Genomic DNA, 25618 nt, shown 5'->3' on the forward strand with positions numbered 1-25618 from the left:
TAAACATCTGCACCATAAACGTGGATGTAAACATATGGGGCCCGATTCACAGAACTAACTTAAGACAAAATCATAAACTTACTACTTATGGTATTCACAGAAGTTAGGATTTTGTCTTAAGTTTGTCTTAAGACAGACTTAAGACAAAATCCTAACTTAAGTCTGTTTTAAGTATGTCTTAAAACAAACTTAAGACAAATTCCTAACTTAAGTCTGTCTTAAGACAAACTTAAGACAAAATCCTAACTTCTGTGAATACCAAAAGAAGTAAGTTTAGGATTTTGTCTTAAGTTAGTTCTGTGAATGGGCCCAGTGGGACCACTTTACAAACGTATTTACGGTAAGGAGTTCTCTTGTATGTAGTCTTAAAAGCCATTACAATGCCCAATTCTCTAATAATAAAAGTGCAAAGAGGACACCGTCTTTTCTCACTCACTTATAAATATTCTTATTTAGCCCCATTTTAGATGTTTTGGGGCGAATTTAAAGGAGTAGAAGAATACAGGAATGAATACAACAGCAATGCTGCCTTACCTATTGCAACATTTCTTCGTGAATACCCCATTGTATGTATCACTCATAGGGGACGATTTTCACAAAATACACGCAACATGCACGAGAGCACCGTATTTACAGGGATATGGCTCTCTCTTACCCTTTCCCTTTCGTCGGCGTTAATTTCAGCTGCTGTGGGCACCACGCACACACCCTAGCGCTATTGCACTAGGGTGTGTGCGGGAGTCTAGCATGAGTTTTGTTCAGGAAGGCTACCCTTCCGGTACAAAATACCATGCTTAGACAAGTTTAAACGCTTTTCCCACTTTGAATGTGTGCTGCACAGTGCGCACACGTGCAAAGTCAGAAAATAAAGGAGAAATAAAGACATTTGAAGTGGTGTTAACTTTTAGCGCAAAATCCGGTCTACAATTCTTTGTAGATAGAGTTTTGTATCAAAAGGCATGGTTGGGTGCATGGGATTACCCATCGTGATTCACTCATGTCATGCCCCCTTGTTGCTAAGTAATGCAAAGCAGTTCTTTGCCCTACTATGCAATACTTTTAGGGTACTTTATAGAGCAAAACACATTTTGCACTGGAAAGTAAATTCCCCCAAAAAATATTTGGTGCTGGTAAGCGTCACTTTTGTAAAGCTAACCCAGGGCAAAATTTATGAAACTCTACCCCAAAGTTTATTCCTGGACAATAAGTTACAATATGGGACTCCACAGCAGCATTACTCTCAGTTATTTCGAGAGTAATGGTGGGAAATGTAATAAAATAAAGGAATTATTGTCTTGTCACCGACATTGTGAAAGTACAAACAGTCACGTTGGCACTTAGCTAAAGAACTTAGTATAAGTGAGCTTTGTAATTCCTAGAATGTGTCAAGATATCCTAGCCGATACACGGCGTGATAACTTGACTGTAGCAACATATACGCAATTGCTAAATTTAATTTCTTGCGTATATAAAGTTTTGATTACAATTCCCACCATTACTCTCGAAATAACTGAGAATGGAAATAAGAGTGGAATGTGGTAATAAGCCGTTATGATGTGTACTGAAACAATGCATGATGCACACTATGAACAACATCCAATATGGTGTATGAATTTTTAGTCCCTTGTTTGTTTTTGCAGCGAAATCACGTGAGAACGCTGCTAAAAACATGGCGCCCACCATCAATGTTTGTAGCATTGAGGAAGGCAGAGCGCCGAAACGCGTCTGTTGCGAACTTTAAATTAAACCATCTAAGAACTACCCCCGGAGTGCGTGGTTTCTTTTCTTCTGGTAAACTTGGTGGAAACCGTGAGCTGGATATTAATGCCGATCCTGTAACCGCATAGCGCACCCGTCTGCGAGTGCTCTCGAAACTTGCAGGGGACTGAGCTGGATATATATATATATATATATATATATATATATATTCACAACACGCTCTCCTGGGAGAGCAATTAGAGACGCACACGAGACCTCTTCTTTGCCGCTTTATTTAAGTTGATGAAGACAGCATGTGGCATTTTCCTGACGCGTTTCGTTCGCTTCGAACTTTTTCAAAGGTAAGCCATTGATTCTTGACACACCGTTTGGCTGCTGCAGTTAATGTTTTTTTCAAAGCCGCTTCCTCTGGTGGAATTTAAATGTAGGGTCACTTCCTGTGAAGCGCTGCATTATGGAGCCTGCAGTTCCGTGGGCTGTGTCGCGTTTTAACCCTCCAGTGGGTGGTGTCATACACTGCTGCTTAAAATATGATTACTGTTCATTTTATGGGCTGAAGTCTCCCCGTGTCAGCTCACTTTGATAGCTGTCTCGGGTCCAATACCAAGGCAGGTCCTTGGCGGCACCGCATCCCCCTCTTCGTTTTCACGATTCAAAATTGGAAAGCTCGGGTTGGAGGATGATAGGCGCTCTTGTGATGGTGCGTTACCTCTTCGGCGGAGCCAGCCGATAATTATTCACAACACGCTCTCCTGGGAGAGCAATTAGAGACGCACACGAGACCTCTTCTTTGCCGCTTTATTTAAGTTGATGAAGACAGCATGTGGCATTTTCCTGACGCGTTTCGTTCGCTTCGAACTTTTTCAAAGGTAAGCCATTGATTCTTGACACACCGTTTGGCTGCTGCAGTATATCACTGGGGTGTCCAACAATTGAGCAGCACTCGAGTCACAAACCGATTGTTCCCCATCAAGCCTTTATTTGGTACAAACAGCTCGAATTGTCCAGTCCTTTAAAAAGCAGTAGACCGCTGCCTGACGAGTTTCGAGATCAACTCTTCCTCAGAGGCAGTAGCGGTCAAAAGAGGCATGGAGGACTGCAGCTTCCTGATATTCAAAATCGTGGGTTCTGATTGGTCCACTCTTTATAGATCACACGTTGCAGTCTGGGAGTTGTAGTCCTTATTATTTCTTCAGATGGATGCCTCTTTTACATAAATGCTCGGATAAAGCCCTCAGTGAGCCCCGGACAGTGCTTCTGTTTTTATCCAAGGTTCATGCTCCACATATGAGGCCAGTAACATCTGGCTCCGTGGCCCCCTGTTATGGGGTGGTGCCGCTCGCTGGCAGGACCGCCGCCCATACATCACGCTCACTGGGGTGTCCAACAATTGAGCAGCACTCGAGTCACAAACCGCTTGTTCCCCATCAAGCCTTTATTTGGTACAAACAGCTCGCATTGTCCAGTCCTTTAAAAAGCAGCAGACCGCTGCCTGATGCGTTTCGAGATCAACTCTTCCTCAGAGGCAGTAGCGGTCAAAAGAGGCATGGAGGACTGCAGCTTCCTGATATTCAAAATCGTGGGTTCTGATTGGTCCACTCTTTATAGATCACACGTTGCAGTCTGGGAGTTTTAGTCCTTATTATTTCTTCAGATGGATGCCTCTTTTACATAAATGCTCGGATAAAGCCCTCAGTGAGCCCCGGACAGTGCTTCTGTTTTTATCCAAGGTTCATGCTCCACATATGAGGCCAGTAACATCTGGCTCTGTGGCCCCCTGTTATGGGGTGGTGCCGCTCGGCGGCGGGACCGCCGCCCATACATCACGCTCACTGGGGTGTCCAACAATTGAGCAGCACTCGAGTCACAAACCACTTGTTCCCCATCAAGCCTTTATTTGGTACAAACAGCTCGCATTGTCCAGTCCTTTAAAAAGCAGCAGACCGCTGCCTGACGCGTTTCGAGATCAACTCTTCCTCAGAGGCAGTAGCGGTCAAAAGAGGCATGGAGGACTGCAGCTTCCTGATATTCAAAATCGTGGGTTCTGATTGGTCCACTCTTTATAGATCACACGTTGCAGTCTGGGAGTTGTAGTCCTTATTATTTCTTCAGATGGATGCCTCTTTTACATAAATGCTCGGATAAAGCCCTCAGTGAGCCCCGGACAGTGCTTCTGTTTTTATCCAAGGTTCATGCTCCACATATGAGGCCAGTAACATCTGGCTCCGTGGCCCCCTGTTATGGGGTGGGGCCGCTCGGCGGCAGGACCGCCGCCCATACATCACGCTCACTGGGGTGTCCAACAATTGAGCAGCACTCGAGTCACAAACCGCTTGTTCCCCATCAAGCCTTTATTTGGTACAAACAGCTCGCATTGTCCAGTCCTTTAAAAAGCAGCAGACCTCTGCCTGACGCGTTTCGAGATCAACTCTTCCTCAGAGGCAGTAGCGGTCAAAAGAGGCATGGAGGACTGCAGCTTCCTGATATTCAAAATTGTGGGTTCTGATTGGTCCACTCTTTATAGATCACATGTTGCAGTCTGGGAGTTGTAGTCCTTATTATTTCTTCAGATGGATGCCTCTTTTACATAAATGCTCGGATAAAGCCCTCAGTGAGCCGCGTACAGTGCTTCTGTTTTTATCCAAGGTTCATGCTCCACATATGAGGCCAGTAGCATCTGGCTCCGTGGCCCCCTGTTATGGGGTGGTGCCGCTCGGCGGCAGGACCGCCGCCCATACATCACGCTCACTGGGGTGTCCAACAATTGAGCAGCACTCGAGTCGCAAACCGCTTGTTCCCCATCAAGCCTTTATTTGGTACAAACAGCTCGCATTGTCCAGTCCTTTAAAAAGCAGCAGACCGCAGCCTGACGCGTTTCGAGATCAACTTTTCCTCAGAGGCAGTAGCGGTCAAAAGAGGCATGGAGGACTGCAGCTTCCTGATATTCAAAATCGTGGGTTCTGATTGGTCCACTCTTTATAGATCACACGTTGCAGTCTGGGAGTTGTAGTCCTTATTATTTCTTCAGATGGATGCCTCTTTTACATAAATGCTCGGATAAAGCCCTCAGTGAGCCCCGGACAGTGCTTCTGTTTTTATCCAAGGTTCATGCTCCACATATGAGGCCAGTAACATCTGGCTCCGTGGCCCCCTGTTATGGGGTGGTGCCGCTCGGCGGCAGGACCGCCGCCCATACATCACGCTCACTGGGGTGTCAAACAATTGAGCAGCACTCGAGTCACAAACCGCTTGTTCCCCATCAAGCCTTTATTTGGTACAAACAGCTCGCATTGTCCAGTCCTTTAAAAAGCAGCAGACCGCTGCCTGATGCGTTTCGAGATCAACTCTTCCTCAGAGGCAGTAGCGGTCAAAAGAGGCATGGAGGACTGCAGCTTCCTGATATTCAAAATCGTGGGTTCTGATTGGTCCACTCTTTATAGATCACACGTTGCAGTCTGGGAGTTGTAGTCCTTATTATTTCTTCAGATGGATGCCTCTTTTACATAAATGCTCGGATAAAGCCCTCAGTGAGCCCCGGACAGTGCTTCTGTTTTTATCCAAGGTTCATGCTCCACATATGAGGCCAGTAACATCTGGCTCCGTGGCCCCCTGTTATGGGGTGGTGCCGCTCGGCGGCGGGACCGCCGCCCATACATCACGCTCACTGGGGTGTCCAACAATTGAGCAGCACTCGAGTCACAAACCACTTGTTCCCCATCAAGCCTTTATTTGGTACAAACAGCTCGCATTGTCCAGTCCTTTAAAAAGCAGCAGACCGCTGCCTGACGCGTTTCGAGATCAACTCTTCCTCAGAGGCAGTAGCGGTCAAAAGAGGCATGGAGGACTGCAGCTTCCTGATATTCAAAATCGTGGGTTCTGATTGGTCCACTCTTTATAGATCACACGTTGCAGTCTGGGAGTTGTAGTCCTTATTATTTCTTCAGATGGATGCCTCTTTTACATAAATGCTCGGATAAAGCCCTCAGTGAGCCCCGGACAGTGCTTCTGTTTTTATCCAAGGTTCATGCTCCACATATGAGGCCAGTAACATCTGGCTCCGTGGCCCCCTGTTATGGGGTGGAGCCGCTCGGCGGCAGGACCGCCGCCCATACATCACGCTCACTGGGGTGTCCAACAATTGAGCAGCACTCGAGTCACAAACCGCTTGTTCCCCATCAAGCCTTTATTTGGTACAAACAGCTCGCATTGTCCAGTCCTTTAAAAAGCAGCAGACCGCTGCCTGACGCGTTTCGAGATCAACTCTTCCTCAGAGGCAGTAGCGGTCAAAAGAGGCATGGAGGACTGCAGCTTCCTGATATTCAAAATTGTGGGTTCTGATTGGTCCACTCTTTATAGATCACATGTTACAGTCTGGGAGTTGTAGTCCTTATTATTTCTTCAGATGGATGCCTCTTTTACATAAATGCTCGGATAAAGCCCTCAGTGAGCCCCGTACAGTGCTTCTGTTTTTATCCAAGGTTCATGCTCCACATATGAGGCCAGTAGCATCTGGCTCCGTGGCCCCCTGTTATGGGGTGGTGCCGCTCGGCGGCAGGACCGCCGCCCATACATCACGCTCACTGGGGTGTCCAACAATTGAGCAGCACTCGAGTCGCAAACCGCTTGTTCCCCATCAAGCCTTTATTTGGTACAAACAGCTCGCATTGTCCAGTCCTTTAAAAAGCAGCAGACCGCAGCCTGACGCGTTTCGAGATCAACTTTTCCTCAGAGGCAGTAGCGGTCAAAAGAGGCATGGAGGACTGCAGCTTCCTGATATTCAAAATCGTGGGTTCTGATTGGTCCACTCTTTATAGATCACATGTTGCAGTCTGGGAGTTGTAGTCCTTATTATTTCTTCAGATGGATGCCTCTTTTACATAAATGCTTGGATAAAGCCCTCAGTGAGCCCCGGACAGTGCTTCTGTTTTTATCCAAGGTTCATGCTCCACATATAAGGCCAGTAACATCTGGCTCCGTGGCCCCCTGTTATGGGGTGGTGCCGCTCGGCGGCAGGACCGCCGCCCATACATCACGCTCACTGGGGTGTCCAACAATTGAGCAGCACTCGAGTCACAAACTGCTTGTTCCCCATCAAGCCTTTATTTGGTACAAACAGCTCGAATTGTCCAGTCCTTTAAAAAGCAGCAGACCGCTGCCTGACGCGTTTCGAGATCAACTCTTCCTCAGAGGCAGTAGCGGTCAAAAGAGGCATGGAGGACTGCAGCTTCCTAATATACAAAATCGTGGGTTCTGATTGGTCCACTCTTTATAGATCACACGTTGCAGTCTGGGAGTTGTAGTCCTTATTATTTCTTCAGATGGATGCCTCTTTTACATAAATGCTCGGTCTGCTGCTTTTTAAAGGACTGGACAATGCGAGCTGTTTGTACCAAATAAAGGCTTGATGGGGAACAAGCGGTTTGTGACTCGAGTGCTGCTCAATTGTTGGACACCCCAGTGAGCGTGATATATATACATATATATATATATATATATATATATATATATATATATATATATATATATATATATGACTCCTGGAGAAAATCTTCAAAAACAATGTGATATTTGCAAAGATACGTTTATGTATTGATACATTTTTTTCTTTGTCAATATTTTCTAGTTTAAAAGAAATGTTTTATTTATTTATTTAATATTTTATTTTATATAATATTTGTAGGTTTTTATTATACGTAATTAAAATATATTATATTTAATATATTTGATTTTACATTTTGTAAATATTGTTTATTTATTTTCATGATTTGTAATTTAATTTTAATATATATATATTTTTAAGTATTTGAGTGTGAATAGTATTTTTGTGTCCCCGCTATCTAACAAGTTCCCTAATGTTGCACTCACTGGAGTGGTAATAGTAATTTTTACCTCTCCGCTATCCAGCACTTTTCCTACTGTTGCACTCACTGGAGTGGGAATAGTAATTTTTACCCCTTCGTTATCCAACACTTTCCCTACTGTTGCACTCACTGGAGTGGGACTAGTAAGTTGTATCCCTCCGCTATCCAACACTTTCCCTACTGTTGCACTCACTGGAGTTGAAAAAGTAATTTTTACCCCTTCACTATCCAACACTTTTCCTACTGTTGCACTCACTGGAGTGGGAATAGTAATATTTGCCCATCGCTATCCAGCACTTTCCCTACTGTTGCACTCAGTGGAGTGGGAATAGTACATTTTCCTCCTCCCCTATCCAACACTTTCCCTACTGTTCCACTCAGTGGAGTGGGAATACTAATTTTACCCCTCCGATATTAATCACTTTCCCTACTGTTGCACTCACTGAAGTGGGGATAGTTAGTTTCACCCCTCCGCTATCCAACACTTTCCCTACTGGTGCACTCACTGGAGTTGAAATTGAAATAGTAATTTTTAACCCTTCGCTATCCAACACTTTCCCAACTGTTGCACTCACCGGAGTTGGAATAGTAAATGTAATTGCTACGCTATCCAACACTTACCCTACTGTTGCACTCACTGGAGAGGGAATAGTAATCTTGCCTCCTTTGCTATCCAACATTTTCTCCACTGCCGCACTGATTGTATTTTGAAATTTAAGTTTAAATATGTTTTAATAGTTTAATGTTTTTAGTTACCATAGATTTTTGTTTTTTATATGTTAAATCATTGATATTTATTGTATTTATATTATTTTAAATGTTTAACAAATTAAATATAATTGTCTATTAATTGTTTTAAAGTAAATATATATGTATACATTATTATGTGTGTGTTTATTTATTATTAAGCTTATTTGTTATATTTTATTGAAATGCATAATAAATAAGTTATTTTGTTAACATTATATTTAATATTTATTATATTTAATATATATTATTTTATTTTATATTTATATAAAAGTTGGTATGTTATACATCTATATTTTTTAATTCAATATTTTTCAGTACATATTTTTGCACTTCTCTATTTAAGTATAAGAGTCGATATTTGTTACATCGATGTTGTGTCAGTGAACCATAAGTCATGTCAACAGTGATGTCATTTGAGATGTCATCAGTGATGTAATCAGTGATGTCACTGACCGTGTAATGAGTGATGTAATATGTGAGGCCATAAGCAATGCATTGTGGGGGTGGACCTTAAAGTTAGCTCTGGTAACTATAACTGCTGAATTTCTATGGTCTTGTATGAGTGAAATCTGAGCCTAACTATAACGCGGCTGTAAGCTTTCCTTTTTTCTGTGAATTTCTAGGGATTATTTAATATATTTCCTAATTATAAGGTTCCTGTAACCTTTTGTTTTTTTAGTACATTTCTAAAACAAAATGTGTTCTATTTCCTATCCATAATGCCCCTGTAAACTTTGTTTTTTTCAGTTCATTTCTACATGTTATTAAAGCTATTTCCTAACTCTAACCTTTACAAATTGAGAGTGAGTGTGTGAGTGAGTGCAAGAGTCTCTCAGTGGGTGTGTGAGTGTCTCACTGGGTGTCTGAGGGGGTGTGTGAGTGTCCGAGTTGTTCTGTGAGTGGGCGCATGAGCGCCTGAGTAGGTTCTGCTAATTTTCTGTGCATTTTCTGGCTTTTTTCTTCTCACTTATGACCTTTATTTTTATTCTTTCTGCTTGTTGCTGATCTTTATTTTTCCTCTTTCTGCTAGGCCTGGGTGGAGCTTGTGGTGTTTCTCGTAACTGAATTCCGTGGAGTTACTGAAAAACACTGCCAAATTCCACAGAGTTCTGTGAGCGGATGGAGCATTTGCTCTGCCATCCCTAATTAAGTCCCCTTTGTTGCTGAGAGTAGTTAGGGGCCAGAACCCCTCCTGTTACTACCAATAAGTAACCCACAGCAGAATTGCCCCCTTTCTCAATCACTCTGCAAGTGCACCTTCTGGCGCACTACTGGCTGGGGAATGAAGTCCCCTTGGCAGCTGAGGGCCCTTGGGGGCCTGTTAGGGAACTACGCCGGTCCCAGACTCCGCCATGCTTTATTTGTGCCCACCCATTAGACTCCTTGGTTGCCCATGTGTATTTCTCTGCCTCATAAATCCTGCTTCTTCCTTCTCCCTCAGGAGTAGTGTTTATGAGCAGCCTAAATGTCCTTGGTTTTAGCAGTGCTTGTTTATTCTAAGTAGCAATGCTTGTTGTTTTCAGCATTGCTCTTTCCCTGTGGCAAGCCTTGTGTAGGAGTCATGTTCCAGCATGTGGAGGGGCAGGGTTTGTCTCGTGTTTGCAAACACCTGTTCTTTTACCTAAAAATAGACAAGCCTCGCACATACCTGTGCTTGGCTTACTTTTAGCACTCCAGAAGGTTCCTGTTCCACTAGTGTCATCGGCCAGCAAGGAGATTCCTCTCTTCGGCTGCAGAGTGGCCTCAAGGGGATTCCCTTGGTCAAGCCTCGGACATCTAAGTGCCCTGCATTTCTCCCACTTGTCATGTCTTCATTTCTTTGACCTTTTGAACTTGCACTTGAAGCTCTCTTATGAGCTTGGAGATGAACAGTGCTTAAGGAGACTATTTCCCTACTTTATTTAATTCTTCACTCACAAGACTTTCAAGAACTGAAAACTAAGCGGCTTGGATATTTCACCAAGCTTTTATTATTGACATTTTAAACTGAACTCTTTAGTATTTACATATTGTATGATGGTTCACTATTAGGATTTTGGCAACTCTGATACAAAGTGTCATTGATATTATTGTCTCTTGTTTTCTAAGTGCAAGGATGAATGGTGCCATAGTGTTTTGAGTTCTGTTTTATTTTCTTTAGCCTTAATTTACGTTTCACTTCAAAACTATAGTATTCTTAACCATTAGACAGTGGAAAAAGAAAACAAGAATCATGTTTCACCAGTGAGTTAGCATGAACTGTTCTTTCTTAAGTGCGCATAGTGAACTCCTCAACGCAAATCCCATGGACAGAGATATTAAGTAAGTGTGGGCGGAAAATTCGTTCCGCTCGCGAAATTTGCGGATTTTCTGCAATTTCGCGATCCACAAATTGCGCAAAATTGAAGAAAAATCTGCGAATCCGCGAGCGGGATGAATTCTCCATGAAGCACTTACAGGGTTACAGCAGGTGCCCAAGTTGAAGCTAATTTCTGGTTACAAAGAAATTAACTTCAACTTGGGCACCTGCTGTAACCCTGTAAGTGCTTCCTGAGCGACGCCTCCAGAGAGTTCGTTGCCTACTTGCGACTATTCTCTGACCCTGCTCTGTACCTCAAAGCAGGGTCAGAGAATAGTTAGAAGTATGGCACAATGCTCCTGTCACAAAAATTAAACCTCAACAGGAAGCACTTATAGATATAAATAAAGCAGGTGCCCGAGTTGAAGCTCAAATTCAGTAACATTTTAGTCAGCCCAAAACATTAGTGAGCACGGTCGAGGCTGGGCAAGTGTGCTTTAACCCCGTCTCTGCCGTCGAAAATTATCTTTAATACTTCGGGGAGGTCTTTGCATCCATGAGTTTCTCAAGCATGATCCCCTTGTAGTTCCTGTGACCAGGAGGCTACTTTCTTCTCACCTGCTGATCTGCTTGCTCTCTGACCCTTTACACACGAGGCATGTGAACACGCATAGAAGCCCTGCCCGCTTGGCCCCACACCACACACCAGCGGTATCAAATGTCTTCCCGCCCTTTCCCAACTATGATGGACAGCTCACTCAAGGGACCTCGGCGCCTTTTGGCGCGGTGGCAAAGTTACCGGCACACATGGTCAGTGGAGACAAATCTTCTGGCCCTTTACACAGCTACAGTGTAGGAAAAGCACTTTACATTTACCCAACGAGGTAGGACTTACTGGATTAGCCAGCAGAAAGTACTCCAGTTGAGTAGAGGTATTGCACAAAATGGTAGCATCTTCGTGGGTAACTAGTATGCAGGGCAGGAGTCATTATGGCATGAGGCTCCTGTCACAAAAATTAAACCTCTTCAGGAAGCACTTACAGATATAGCAGGTGCCCGAGTTGAAGCTCAAATTCAGTAACGTTTTAATTAGCCCAAAACATTAGTGAGCACGGTCGAGGCAGGGCAAGTGTGCTTTAACCCCATATCTGCAGTCGAAAATTAGCTGTAGTACTCGAGGGAGGTCTTTGCATCCATGAGTTTCTCAAGCGCGATCCCCTTGTAGTTCCTGTGACCAGGAGGCTGCTTTCTCCTCACCTGCTGCCCTGCTCGCTTTCTGACCCTTTATACACAAGAGTCATGTTGACACGCATAGAAGCCCCGCTCGTTTGGCCCACACCACACACTAGCGGTATCAAATCTCTTCCCACCCTTTCCCAACTATGATGGACAGCTCATTCAAGGGACCTCAGCGCCTTTTGGCGTGGTGGCAAAGTAACAGGCACACATGGTCAGTGGAGACAAATCATCTGGCCCTTTACGCAGCTGCAGTGTAGGAAAAACACTATACATTTACCCAACGAGGTAGCACTTATTGATTAGCCAGTAAAAGTACTCCAGTTGAGTAGAGGTATTGCACAAAACGGTGGCATCTTCGTGGATAACTATGCAGAGCAGGAATCATTATGGCACGAGGCTCCTGTCACAAAAGTTAAACCTCAACAGGAAGCACTTACAGATATAGCAGGTGCCCAAGTTGAAGCTCAAATTCAGTAACGTTTTAATCAGCCCAAAACATTAGTGAGCACGATCGAGGCTGGGCAAGTGTGCTTTAACCCCATATCTGCAGTCGAAAATTAGCTGTAATACTTGGGGCAGGTCTTTGCATCCATGAGTTTCTCGAGCGCGATCCCTTTGTAGTTCCTGTGACCAGGAGGCTGCTTTCTCCTCACCTGCTGCCCTGCTCGCTCTCTGACCCTTTATACACAAGAGACATGTTGACATGCATAGAAGCCCGCTCCACACACTAGCTGTATCAAACTTCTTCCCGCCCTTTCCCAACTATGATGGACAGCTCACTTAAAGGACCTCGGCGCCTTTTGGCACGGTGGCAAAGTGACAGACACACATGGTCAGTGGAGACAAATCTTCTGGCCCTTTACGCAGCTGCAGTGTGGGAAAAGCACTATACATTTACCCAATGAGGTAGCACTTACTGGATTAGCCAGTAGAAAGTACTCCAGGGCAAATCGCAAAAAAATATGAGATTTTGCGGGAAAATCCGCGAATTCGTGCGAATTCGCGGCCCGCAGATCCGCAAAATTCACCCATACTTGATATTAAGGGCTTGCAGTTATCCCTGCAATAGGTGATTACTTTTTTTTATCTTTATATGTTCTATGTCATTTTGTGCATGTGCTTGTGTGCGGAGAAGTTCATCAGTACTCATCCCATCAGGTTGAGTGAAGAAGCAGTGTTTTTCTCTTCTCTTCTCTTCTCTTCTTTCTCGTCCAGTTCCCCTTCCCTTTGGGACTTCAGCATCACTAGAATTTCCTAGTGATGCTGCTAAGGTAGCTTTTATAATTTCTTACCTCGGTGGGAAACACAGCATCCTGGCCCATACCACTTGTAGAACAAGATGACCCTCTTCTTTATGATTTCACTAGATTTAAAGACGCAATGCATAAACTCTTTGACAAACATTTATATCTTCAAGCTAGTGACAACAAAGTACTTAATATGAAACGGGAAAACTATGATTTATTGACCTATAATACTTCATTTAAATAGGCTCATCGTAGAAACCGCTTGGCCAGAGGAGAAAAGGATGTCTCTTTTCTACTGACCCAGCGCTCCTACCAAAATTCTGCATAAATGATGTCACCATCTACCACCAAACTTACCAATCAATACCAGGCCCATAAAAATAACAGAGCAGCTGAATCATGAGGCGAATGAATCTAATATGTTGTTAATGAAATACTAAACCAACTCAAATAAATAAGACCAGCTTATCATTTTAGAAAGTTTATTCATTCATAACTGGAAATCAGGTTTGGAACTTTATTAATCAAGTATTAGAAAATGTCATTCAAGAAAAGTTTATTCAGCATTTATAAAGAAAGCTTGATTCAAGAAATATTATTCATTAACAGAAATAAGTGAAAAAGAGCATTTCCAAACCCTAACTAATTCCCTGTCTCTACCCTCATCGCCTTAAAACAAAGTCTTTAAAAGTCTCCTTTCCTTACGTGCGTTCGTCGATCAGCAGAACACGACCCTCTGGAATCAAGAAGCGTAGGAAAAAAGTCTGCTCCTTGAGCCAATTCTAATACCCTAAAACTAAGGCTAAACTAACTATTTTCACATTCCAACATTCCAACAGCTGAATTCTGACTCCCCATTGGCTGAGCCACCTCATGCCACAGTAAATTGTGACATCTTCCACCTCAGGTCCGGGCTTTTTCACTAACCCATTGTTCATGCACAGAGTCCTGGCGGCACTTCCTTAGGCTGCTGCATTTTGTAGCAAAGATGTTCATGTAATGCACTAAAATGCCGCGACTCACATCCTGGCCTTGAGCCTGTCCGTTCTGAGCTTCCCGTGGAACAGTAGCAAACCTCTCCACTGGGTCGCCTTTGGCAGTTCTTTTCAAAACTTTTCACAATAAAAGTTTATAGGCTTCTCATCTTTTTCAAAATAAGTTTTCTCTTGTGGCTTTACATCAGCAGGCCTCTTTTCAGAAAGTGTCAATTTTCTGCGCCACTTTTTCTTGTGTCAGTTTTTAAAATGCATTATTTTTCTGCAGCCAACTCTATGCTTCTTTTGAAAAACTAATATTTAAACAAACATAAAACATCAATTAGTTAAAGAATTGCCATTTGTTCTGTTACCCACCCCCTTTGCTAAATGTTAACACATTAATTATATTACCTAGCAAAAGCACATTAAAGCAGCATATATTACCTTTGATATAACAATCCGATCTGGAACTGCATTTGCCACAGAAAAGACAAGACAAAAGCACATTTAAAAGCACATGCTATTATTTTTAACAGCAGCAGTGAGTATACGACAAAGACAATAGACAATAATTATTGTATTATTTCTTTTGCATTTGGCACAAATAAGCATAATGTTAGTTCCATGTGTTCATGTTGCACAGTTTATTCTAGGTTGATTTAATAACATGCAGCAAACATATTAGTTTTATTAAACATTATGGAAGTCTGACTTCACAAGCCTGAACAAAATATTGTTCATTAACCCGCTCCATCACTACTGAAGGCTTTCAGATGACCTAAAGGACGCCCTGACTCAAATAGTAGATCTACTACCAAGTGTTCTGAATTTATAGACTTGGTGGTGAGGCAAACAATCATTTAAAAGATCACAGAGGTGAGAAAGGCTGTGGTGAGCAATGTCTTTTACTTGTCAGAGCCGACAAGAAAGAGACAAACTCTTCTACCTCTGATGCGGTAGAACCCATGCAAATTGGTAGTGTAAGGGCCCCCTTATCGAAGGACGAAAAAGATCGTCAACGTAGATTCAGTATACAGCTGTCCAGGAAGGTGGCGGTCCCTGAGGCTGCGTGGGGGGCTGTTTGGGGGTCCGCACTTCGTTTTTAAAAACATTTTCAGCAGGATTCGTGGATCCACAGTGACTCCCACTGAATATTTTTTTCATCAATTCTATTTTTGGCCCGGGGGTCCCTGTGGGACACCTAAACAGGCCTAGGGGGTCAGAATGTTTCTACCCTGCCTCCTTTTCATTTTCTAAAATCTTAACGAGTCACAAGAAGGCAGCCGACTTTTCCTGTTTTGATGTGTTGGCAACCTATCAGATCTCAGGCACTAGATAGGTAGGGGTCACTGATCTACCGCAGACACAGTAGTATATCATAGAAATCTTAACATTCCACAGAAACTACTGAACGGATTTACACCATTTAACAACAAGCATTGGCATAGCCAATAGGTCTTCCCTTTGGGACCTTATAAGTGTGTAGCTAGAGCTAATGATTTTTGTAATATTTGTAATTTTTGCTATATTTTGATGAAATATTGTAGTAATGGCAATGGAGTTTATTAGTTTGAATTTAGCATAATATAGATAGAAGAATTTATGGAAGAGATAGAGAATGAAAGTTTGCATATGTTGTTAGTGTGGGGGCCTCTGGCAGTTACTTTTGGGAACCAGCAGTACTTTTTTTCATAAGAGATTTATTAAGAGCATGAGATGTAAAAATATAGAGGGAAAAAAAGGAGGAAGCAAAGAAAAGATAAGCAGTTTGAAAGGTAGTATGCAGGTACCCGAGAGTAAGAGATAAATTTACAGAGAGCGTGTGGTTGCGGTTTAAAGAGGCATGAAGTGAATGGACCGGGTGTAGCTTGTGAGGAGCATAGCTTTGCGCATCGCACTGATCATTTAAAAATTCAGCTCTGTTGTAGAGAGTATAAACGAGTGAGGGCTGCTTTAAGGAGTAGATAAAAGAGAGATGAGGCTTTTGCAGGGAATATATAGAGGAGAGTGTTCGATGTGAAATACAGAACAAAATAAAACAAGAAAGATTTGTCTTTTTCAGGCAGTGTTCCAGCCCCTCCAGCCTTTAGAACACAGTCACGTAGAACCTACTAATTTTAGTAAATCTACCTTCTAGAATGTATAGATACGTAAAATGTATTACCATTTATTAAAAGGAAGAGAAACCAAGTTGCTATTTTTTAAAGGCTGGAGGGGCTGAGATAGTGTCAGTAAACCCCAAGTTCTGCTTTAAATTTTTATTTCAAATCCATAAGTGTGAAACATTTTTTGTAACGTATGCTGTTAGGGTTGTTTATAGTAAGTACCTTATAGCAAGTATTTTAAAATGAACAACACAAACACATATGTATTTGAACTGCTTTTTTACAGAGAGAGAGAGAGAGGGGGCAGTGAAGAGATTGTTGATGGTGAGGGTTTTCTGCAAGGAGTATATAGAACATGAGCAATTGTGTGTTAGGAACATTGACGGTTAACTATTCACACCAAGCCAAGCCATCCTGCCCGTAATCCTGGATCTATTAAACTCCTCCATTTCCTCCTGTACAGTGCCCACTGTATGGAAGAGAGCCATGGTACGGGCACTGCTAAAAAAAAACAACCTTGATCCAGATGACCACTCCAGTTACCGCCCTATCTCACTTCTCCCCTGGGCAAGTAAGGTCCTGGAGAAGTATATAAACGCCCAGTTAGTTCAATTCCTTGAGAACAACTTACTACTGGATACGACTCAGACAGGCTTCAGACCTAAGCACGGTACTGAAACCGCCTTGCTAGCGGTTACTGAAGAATCACGCAGGATACTAGATCAAGGAGGATCAGTGGCAGTGATCCTCCTTGACTTAAGCGCAGCCTTCGATACGGTCAGCTACACCACCTTGCTGAACCGTCTACACAATATCGGAGTATCAGGCGATGCACTGAGGGTGTTTGACTCCTTCCTGACCAACAGATCTTTTCAGATCTTTGACGGGGAAATAGTGTCAGCCAGCAAATCAGTGAGTTGTGGGCTTCTCTTTAAGCCCTGCGCTGTTTAACATTTATATGAAACCACTGGCTGGGATCGTCGAACCGCACGGTATTAAGATCATATCGTATGCCGACGATACCCAGCTAGTGGTTTCTCTGGCACAAGAGAGCAACAGGCAAACTCCGGAAGGCCTGTTGAAATGTTTAGAGGATGTCAAGGAGTGGATGACAATTTCCTCTCTAAAACTTAATGGAGATAAAACTGAGCTCATGCTCCTGGGCCCAGTATGAACAGTTCCACTCATCTCCCTATGGCCCCCCTGTCTGGGTACCCCTCCTACTCCTAAGGAAAGTGTAAAAAGCCTAGGCCCGCCACCGCCAGCTGTGCGGTGGCAGGCCCTCCGCCATCTGACAGAAGTTTTCCCCTGCCAGATTATGATGGAAGGGGAATCCTCAGCGAAGCATGGCGGACTCGGTTTCGCAAGGCAGTACTTTTCCACCCGCCTTGCAGAACCAAAGCATAGGGCAGCATTGCAGCAGTGCCAGGATCCCTTTCCACCTGTCTTTTCGCAGCAGTCATCCCACCACGAAAAGACAAGCGGAAACTGATTTAGGGGCCCTTAGCGGGCCCCCTTGTGTTGGGAGGAGGTGGGGTGTATTTGAGGGTACCTATGGTATTCCCCTACATTTCACTGCACTAAGTGGCCGGCATCGTGTGGTGCCTGCCATGTAGTGCAGTGAAATGCAACACATGTGATTTTAAAATTGCGGCGGGTGCTGCTGTCAGCAACACCCACCGCAATGTTAAAATGAAGAATGCAATCGCCATGGTGGCAGTCACGTCCTAATTTGTGTTGCGGGACTGCCGCAGGCATGGCAGGCAGTCCCGGTTTAAAACAGGATGGCGGGCGGACTCCAGTCGGAACGCCATCTTAATTAGCCCCTATTTACGTGTTTTGAAAGGCTGAAAGGGCTGAGCTCGTGTCAGTAAAATGAAAAGTATGCTTTAAATTTTGGTTTTACGTACATGATGTGGGCAACTGTTCTGTCAGTGTTGGTTTTGTCCGTGCCTACGAAAATTAGATCAATTGGTGAAAAAAATATCTGCAGCTTTTGCTTGCCTAAAAGATAATAAACAAGCATTTACTGACAGTGTTCCAGCCCCTCCAGTTTTCAAGACACAGACTGCTAGTATCGATTACTTTTGGCAAAACAACCTCTGCCAATGTATAAACACTTAACATGTATAACCATGTATTAAAAGGAAGAGAGAATATATTACTGTTCATAAAAAGCTTGAAGAGCTGTAATAGTGTCAATAAACACTAAGGGGCCTATTAGGATGGCGGGCAGACTTACGTCCATACGCCACCCAAGCAGTGCTGGGACTGGCTGCCAGTGGTAAGGCGGTCCCTCACCAGCAATTAGGATGCCACCACCGTGGTGGCATCCCCCATCAACATCATTGTGGCAGGCGGTGCACACAGCACACCCGCCACAATGCTGGGGCTGCACACTGTGCATGTGCATGCATATTGTGGCAGGCACCGCGCAGTGCCTGCCACATCCTGCAAGCAAATGGAGGGGGTACCATAGGTACACCCCATGTGCCCCCACCACCCTCCCAACATCCTGGGGGCCTGCAACAGGCCCCCAACTGAGACAACCGCAGGCAAAGCCGCCACAGAAAGGCTGCTTCCCTTATTCATCATGATATGGATGGCGGCCACCATATCAGGCCCCTTTTCCGCCCATTCACCTGTGTGACCTGTGGAAAACCGGTGGACGGTCTTTCCATCCGCCGGGGTCCCCCCCAGCATCCTAATATGGCGGGGGAAATGGGTGGCGGGCGTAGGTTATTGTCGGGTGTATCGCCACCAACATGCGGAAGGTGGTGATCCACCCTACAGTTCTGATTAAAATCTTAGTTTTACGACCATAACCCGCACAACTGTTCACCTAGCATTATTTTTCCCTATGCCTATAAAAATGGCAATAATTAGTAAAGGAAACCATTTGCAGCTTTTTCACTGCCAACAGATAAAGAGCAAGCGTTTACTGACCGCTAGGAACACTTAAGTATTTAGACTGCATTTTTACAGGGAGAGAGGGGATTTGTGAGGGAATAAAGATGATGGGGGTTTGTGGAAAGAGTATAAGGAACAGAGGAGCTCCTGCAGGGAGTACATAGAATAGATAGGAGGTTTATGTATGAAGTTAAATATTAAAAACCCACAAAGAATGTGACTTTTACTGACAGTGTTCCAGCCCCTTCAGCCTTTAAGACATAAACGCTTAGGGGCCCATTAGGATCCCGAGCGGATCGCCACCGCCCGCATTGCGGTGGCAATCCACCCGAGATCGGTCCCTGCCCACCACCCATTTTCCCCTGCCATAATACTATGGAGGGGGGGACCGCGGCGGACGGAAAGACCGTGCGCCGCTATTCCGTCATCAAGTCAACCGGGCAGAAAATAGTTTAATATGGTGGCGGTGTCTGTTAGACACCGCCAGCCATATTATCATGGGGGCATAAACATGCCTTTTCGTGGCAACATTGCCGCTACGAAAAGGCATGCTGCAATTGCATGTGGGGGCCTGCTGCGACCCTGTGCTGACATGGTTTTTGGCCCTAGTGGGCAGTAGTATAGACTTTAATCTTGCTCACATCTAGGATAGGTATTCCTAGCTTATGTTGGCCCTTTTAAGCCCTTTCTTCCAGACCTAGAAGAGGATAGCTGCTTAATATGATGATAGATCCCTTATTCTTGACTCTAATCTGTCTATTGCCTATTGGCTTTGACATACTTGCTTATATTAGACACATTAGTATGGTTTATGTAGGTATTCTGACAGAGCTAAGGGGTATTTCATCCTTCTCAGGCCTACAGGCCTAGAACTAGAGGGACTCCATCTTGATGAAGCTGAGAGGCTTTTTAGAGTAAAGGTAAAGTTTATAGTTAAAGCTGTTGTTCGCTTGGAGAGAACCGGCTCAGGCTGGCCCTTATCGAAGGAATGTATTTTTCTCCACTCCGAAGACATAACTTCAGGCTGGCCAGCTGGGAACGTGTCCTTGGTACGGGGAGGTACAAGAATTTGGTGGGCGGCAGGTTACTGGCCGTAACTTTCCATGAAAGGACAAGCTTCCATATTAGCGAGCTACAGGAGAGGAGGAGTGTTCAGTTCAGTTTTGTGTTCATTCCAGCTTGTGTGCAGTTCAGCCTGGAGCTCAGTTCAGCTTGGAGCTCAGTTCAGCTTGGAGAGAGAGGACAGGATGTCTGCTGGAGCTGCAGAATAGAGTACAGTTCTTGAATGGGGAAAGAAGGCAGACGATTGCTGAAGATGAGGAGAGAGAGAGCAGTGCAGAGAGCATCAAAGAAGGCTGTCAGCTGGAGCAATTGAACCAGAGGCGTGATGATGTGGTGAAGGAGGGAGATACAGAGAGAGCCCTAATCCCACCAGAGGCAGAGAGAAATCTTCCTTCTAATAGGTGAGGTAGTCTGAACTAATCACACTTACATCTTAATCTTATCTTTATTCCCTAGGCTTTTGTATTGCTAATCTTTTCCCTTTCAGCGGTGTGTTCTATCTATAGTCTTTGTCAGTTACAGATCTGTGTAGGTGTTTATATTGTTCTAATAAAACCCCCAGTTTGTAGCAAACTGCCATGTGCCTTGTATTCTTGTTCAATCCAGGTAAATGTATCTCCTAGGTGGTTATTATTTTTATGAATGGATGAGTAACCCCAATCAGGTAAGTGGTGATCACATAAATAGGGAGCGAGTGGACCTATGATGCCAAGAATAAGAGGTACATTATATTAATTGGCTAACTCCTAATATTGTAGTAGCAAGCCCTTAGTGAATAGGGAGAGAGAGACTTCCCAACATATAACTGAAGGTGTTCATAGGAATGTGGTCGTCGTTGATATACGGCGTTAGTGAGAGCGCTGGGGTGGATGACCAGCGTGGATACCCACAGGATTGTGGCTTGTGTAAGTGAGAGCGCCAGGGGGGATACTGGCGTGTAGGTTTGCCGGATTGTAAACCGTTTGGAAAAGAGAGCATTGGGTTCTGCAGGCCCATGTGTAGACGCACCGGATTGTGTGTCATATCTGCCCTGGGGTAGATCAGTCTGGGTCGGAGTGGCCGCGAGACTAACTGATGTGAATAAGATATCCTTAGTAATCAGTGAGTATTCTTAGTATCCCTATAGATTTAGTGGTGTTTCTAATAATATGAGCTTGTATATTGCGAGTTCCCCATCCTCAGGTAGGTACCCAGGTGCCTGGATAGATGGTCCTGAGGAGGGAGGTGGTTACGTTCTGGCTGGGTTGGAGGGGCCCCTAGGGGCTGATCCCATCTAATCAGAAAATCCGGCCATTACAGACCCCCCAGGGACTCTGGGGGTGAGGGGTGCACATGGGGGATACCTATGGTACCCCCCTGCAGTTCCATGCACAACATGGCAGCACCGCGCTGTGCCTGTCATGTTGTCAGGTATGCAGGATGCGCCCGCCACTGTGGCGGCGCATCTTAATGGTCCCCACGGGACCCCGCCCTTATAGCGGGCGGTCCTATTCCCGATAGGATGGCAGCCGGACAAAGTCCGCCCGCCATCCTAATAACCCCCATAGTATTAATTGCACCTAGATCTCAAATATAAACACACAACACACACGGAAATGATAACATTTCATAAATCATCAACTGTCTGTTTTCCCATGCCTACCATATAAAATATGATGCAGTGAGGGTCTCCGGCAAAGTTGAAAGAAATAAGCACATTCCATAGTTTGCCGGTCTTCTGCACAGCTAAGAGATAATGAGCAAGGCTGCCTTCCTTCAAAAAGCAGTTGAAAACAGAAAACAAAAGTGTGAAAACGTACCAAAATAGAGATGGGGATAATACCTGTTAGAGGGCCAGTCGAAAGGGATTGTAGTATAGTTCCTATATTCCCAATAGGATCTGCGCATTGGAATAATATATCCTATAGATTTGACATAGGACTTATGTCGACTAGGTCTCTATCGAATATATTAAACTTAATTGTGAGTGCCAGCTAGCTCAGAGGTCACTAGAAACTTTCTCGAATACACAATAGGGGATTAGTTTCTGACAACCGCATAAACATGGCTACTTTGTTTTCCCAAGAATAAACGTATCTTCAGAGTCGTAGAAATAATAGATAGATATTTTACTCAGTCAATCATGCATGCTTCGTTTCATCAGAGGTGCCGAGAAAATAGAGAGACAGGCATTTTCAATAAAAGGATTTATTGAATAGTCTTCCTTCTCATGTAAGTAAAGTGAACTGCTACAATCGTAATGCAGGCTTCAAAGTATAATGCATACAGCGAGAAGAGTATTATAAAATAATACTGTAAAAGCATTGTATGGTTTCTAAACCATAGATAAATACATACATAAATAACGGGGCTAAAAGTACTCAACTGGTGCTTCTAAAATAAGGCTACCCCAATGTACCTAACATAAATCTTAGTACTAGGGAAGAAGTAAGTGTGGTGTAGCATAGGTTTAGTTTCTTTGCCAAGAATCTATTCAAGATTTCTCTTAGGGTCTAATCAGCTCCATACCTTAGTTTAGAATGAAGGAGGTCTGAGATCTCTGTCTCAGGACTCGATTTCCCAATACCCCGCGAGTGGAGCTTGGAAACACTGGAGCTGGGTTCTCGCCGAGAGAAATGCAGCCTCTCGATTAGTGCGTCAGCTGGAGGGTCGGCCTCCTTCGGCACTTGCTGTAGCGAGCAGCGTTGGGCAAGTAGATAGTCGAACTGCTCTGAACCGCCGTGTCTTGCTAGAGCAAGTGAAGGCATATTTATACCTTGAAGGTGCCTAGTTTGACGTAAAGTCAGGCATAATAACGTCAGAAAAGAACCCCAAGGGAATGGTAGTTCTTTGTAAACTCCATGAGTTCTTGAACAAATCTATATTCATGCAAGGGGAGGTCCCTGACTGCTTCAGCCGATTTTCCAAGAAATCGTTGTGACGTTTTGGTATGGGTGGAAGTAGCCATGCCTGTATTTGGACTGCATGGGCTATATCTAAATATGGGTATGATTTCTATGCCTATATTAGGGCAATGTGAATTGTACCTATATAAGGGCATGAATCAGGAAATTTCACTCGGATCCTAAAACGCCATACAACAGGACAGAAACTACCCACTAAAAGGAGGTACAAATGCAAAATGTAGACACAGAAAGGAAAGAAAATTTACCAGCTGCACAAAGCAGCTAATGGGGAGTGAGGGGTGTAATTAATGTCCCTGGAGAATATACAACAAGCCTTGCAGAGCAGTGCATTTGCAGCTAGGCTCGACATAATAAGAGAGCTTTCTGGACAAAGAGCTACCTTTCTGACAATTTTGGTGTAATTCGATTCAGCAGTTGAAGCTGCAGCTGTGTCTAAAGTTTCCCATGGAACTCAACATGTACAAAAAGTGTTTTGGGAGTCTCCCTTTTTCTCGGCCCCTGCTTGACGAATCACCCGGATATTTTATAGACAACATTACTTACATCACTTTTACTAACTAACACATATTCAGCCATTTATTTTTTTTCATTTTTTTTATGGAGTTTTATATTGTGCTAACTTGACCAAAGGTATCGGAGCGCTTTACATGAGCACCAGTTGCATTACACGAAGACACATTCATTTTTTGTAAGGCAAGGGGAAATGAAGGGGCATATTATCAAGGGGGTTTATCTCTGCTTTTTTGGCTTTAAATGCCAAGAAAGCAGAGATAAAATGATCTCCCTATTACCTAGCTGGCGCTAACACCCGTTAGCGACAGCTAGTAGGAGATAGCGGCCATCTTGGGCCCCTCTTTGCATGTCAGTGATATTTATCACTAATGACATGCAAAGTGGGCGTGCCAAGATGTTAGCGACTGGAAACAGTCGCTAACATCGCTATCGCCTATTACCAACTTTTGGAGATATTCGCGCTAAGCGTGAATATCTCCAAAAGCTAACACCTGCCCTGAGCAGTTCTTAGCCATGTTATCCAATGGGAGGTGGATAACATGGCTAAGAGCATTAGTTCGGTAATGCATGAATATCGCAGACTTTTCAGCGATATTCATGCATTGCGGCCGATTTTTATCGCATTTGCGATAAACCTTGGTAATACCAAGGTTAATCTGCGATAAAAATCGCTGCAGCTCAGCGGTAAATTTTTGTCTCTAACCAAGCAATAGCGATAATTATCGCTATTGCTTGGTTAAGTGTTTTGGCCAGAATCACTGGATGTTGCGCGTCCTTGCCGAGACTCGAGCTCGGTTCACCAGATTTGAAGTCGACCACCCTAGCTGTCAGGCTACATCCTCTCCCCAATTATTACCATTTATTAATTCATTACTGCAGTGAAAAGGTCAAATTCGAGAGTATTATCAGAACAGTGAATATGACATCGGAAAAACATCCAGCCTCACAAAAAGGGACGTAACAATGTATTTACACATGAAAACAGATCTCTCAAGAGTCAGGATATCTCTTCAGTGCGATTTTTACCTTGATGCCCAAATTTAACTCTTTGACTACATACATTAGTTACAACAACTACACATGGCATGGGATAAACAAGAGATGCAGTAGCATAGAAAAATAATATGCTATTTCTTACCATAGTCAATGTGGGAGGGAAGGGCATCCTGATCAACCAAGGTTTCACTGCTCGTCAGCTGTGCCTCCTCCCCACCCTTAATAATGGTGATAAATAGCATTTTATACTCTGCACATCTGTTTGTATTATTTAATATGTTCATTAAGATGAACAACAGTAAACAGGATTATGTACATGGGTAGTTAACCACATTATTATCCAAAACTTGTCATAACACCAAGCTCCCCACATGTAGCAATGCCTCTTAAAAGGATCTCACGGTGGGTTTCACTCTTTCATATCATTTAATTTCTAGGTTCAGTAAGGAGAACAAAGACACTCAGGAGCCATACACCTTCCTCCCCTTTGGAAGTGGACCCAGGAACTGCATTGGAATGAGGTTTGCCCTTCTCAACGTGAAGGTTGGAATAGTTAGCCTGCTGCAAAACTTCAGCTTCCAAGTCTGCAAAGAAACACCGGTGAGGAACCAAATACTAGTATAGCATGGCTTTCTTCTGTGGGGATTAGTCTATTGAAAAAAGGACTCACTCAGCTTGTGTGCTGTGTGCTGTGGGCCCAATTCACAAAATAAATTGAAAATCTGCAGTCACAGGTCTGTGGCCTCACATGGGTGAAAGATTACAACCTTTTGGAATTCTATAGGTTTGCAAATGTATGGCTGGAAATGTATGAGAGTTGCAATATTCCATACTTACTACTCAAAATGTTTTTGTGAATTCCTTTTTCCACAAGTGTGGAAATTGTTATGCCTGTTTATTTTTACACCACATTGTGCAGGTATGCCTAGTGAAATGCCTGTTTATTTGTACACCACATTGTGCAGGTATGCCTAGTGAAATGCCTGTTTATTTGTACACCACATTGTGCAATTATGTGGTGAAATGTAATTGCCTTGGCACAGTGAAACATTATT

At 43.8% G+C, this 25618-nt stretch overlaps 1 protein-coding gene across 1 annotated transcript in view; it reads left to right on the top strand.

The window, feature by feature from the left end:
• Positions 1 to 25618, top strand: part of LOC147684823 (cytochrome P450 3A21-like) — a 247971-nt gene that overhangs the window by 214173 nt on the left and 8180 nt on the right. Inside the window, exon 12 of the mRNA XM_086940696.1 lies at positions 25001 to 25163. Coding sequence (XP_086796822.1) covers positions 25001 to 25163 — 163 coding nt within the window. The remainder of the gene's footprint in view (positions 1 to 25000; positions 25164 to 25618) is intronic.

Source organism: Lissotriton vulgaris, chromosome 10 (genome assembly GCF_964263255.1).
Source record: "Lissotriton vulgaris chromosome 10, aLisVul1.2, whole genome shotgun sequence".
NCBI lineage: Eukaryota > Metazoa > Chordata > Amphibia > Caudata > Salamandridae > Lissotriton > Lissotriton vulgaris.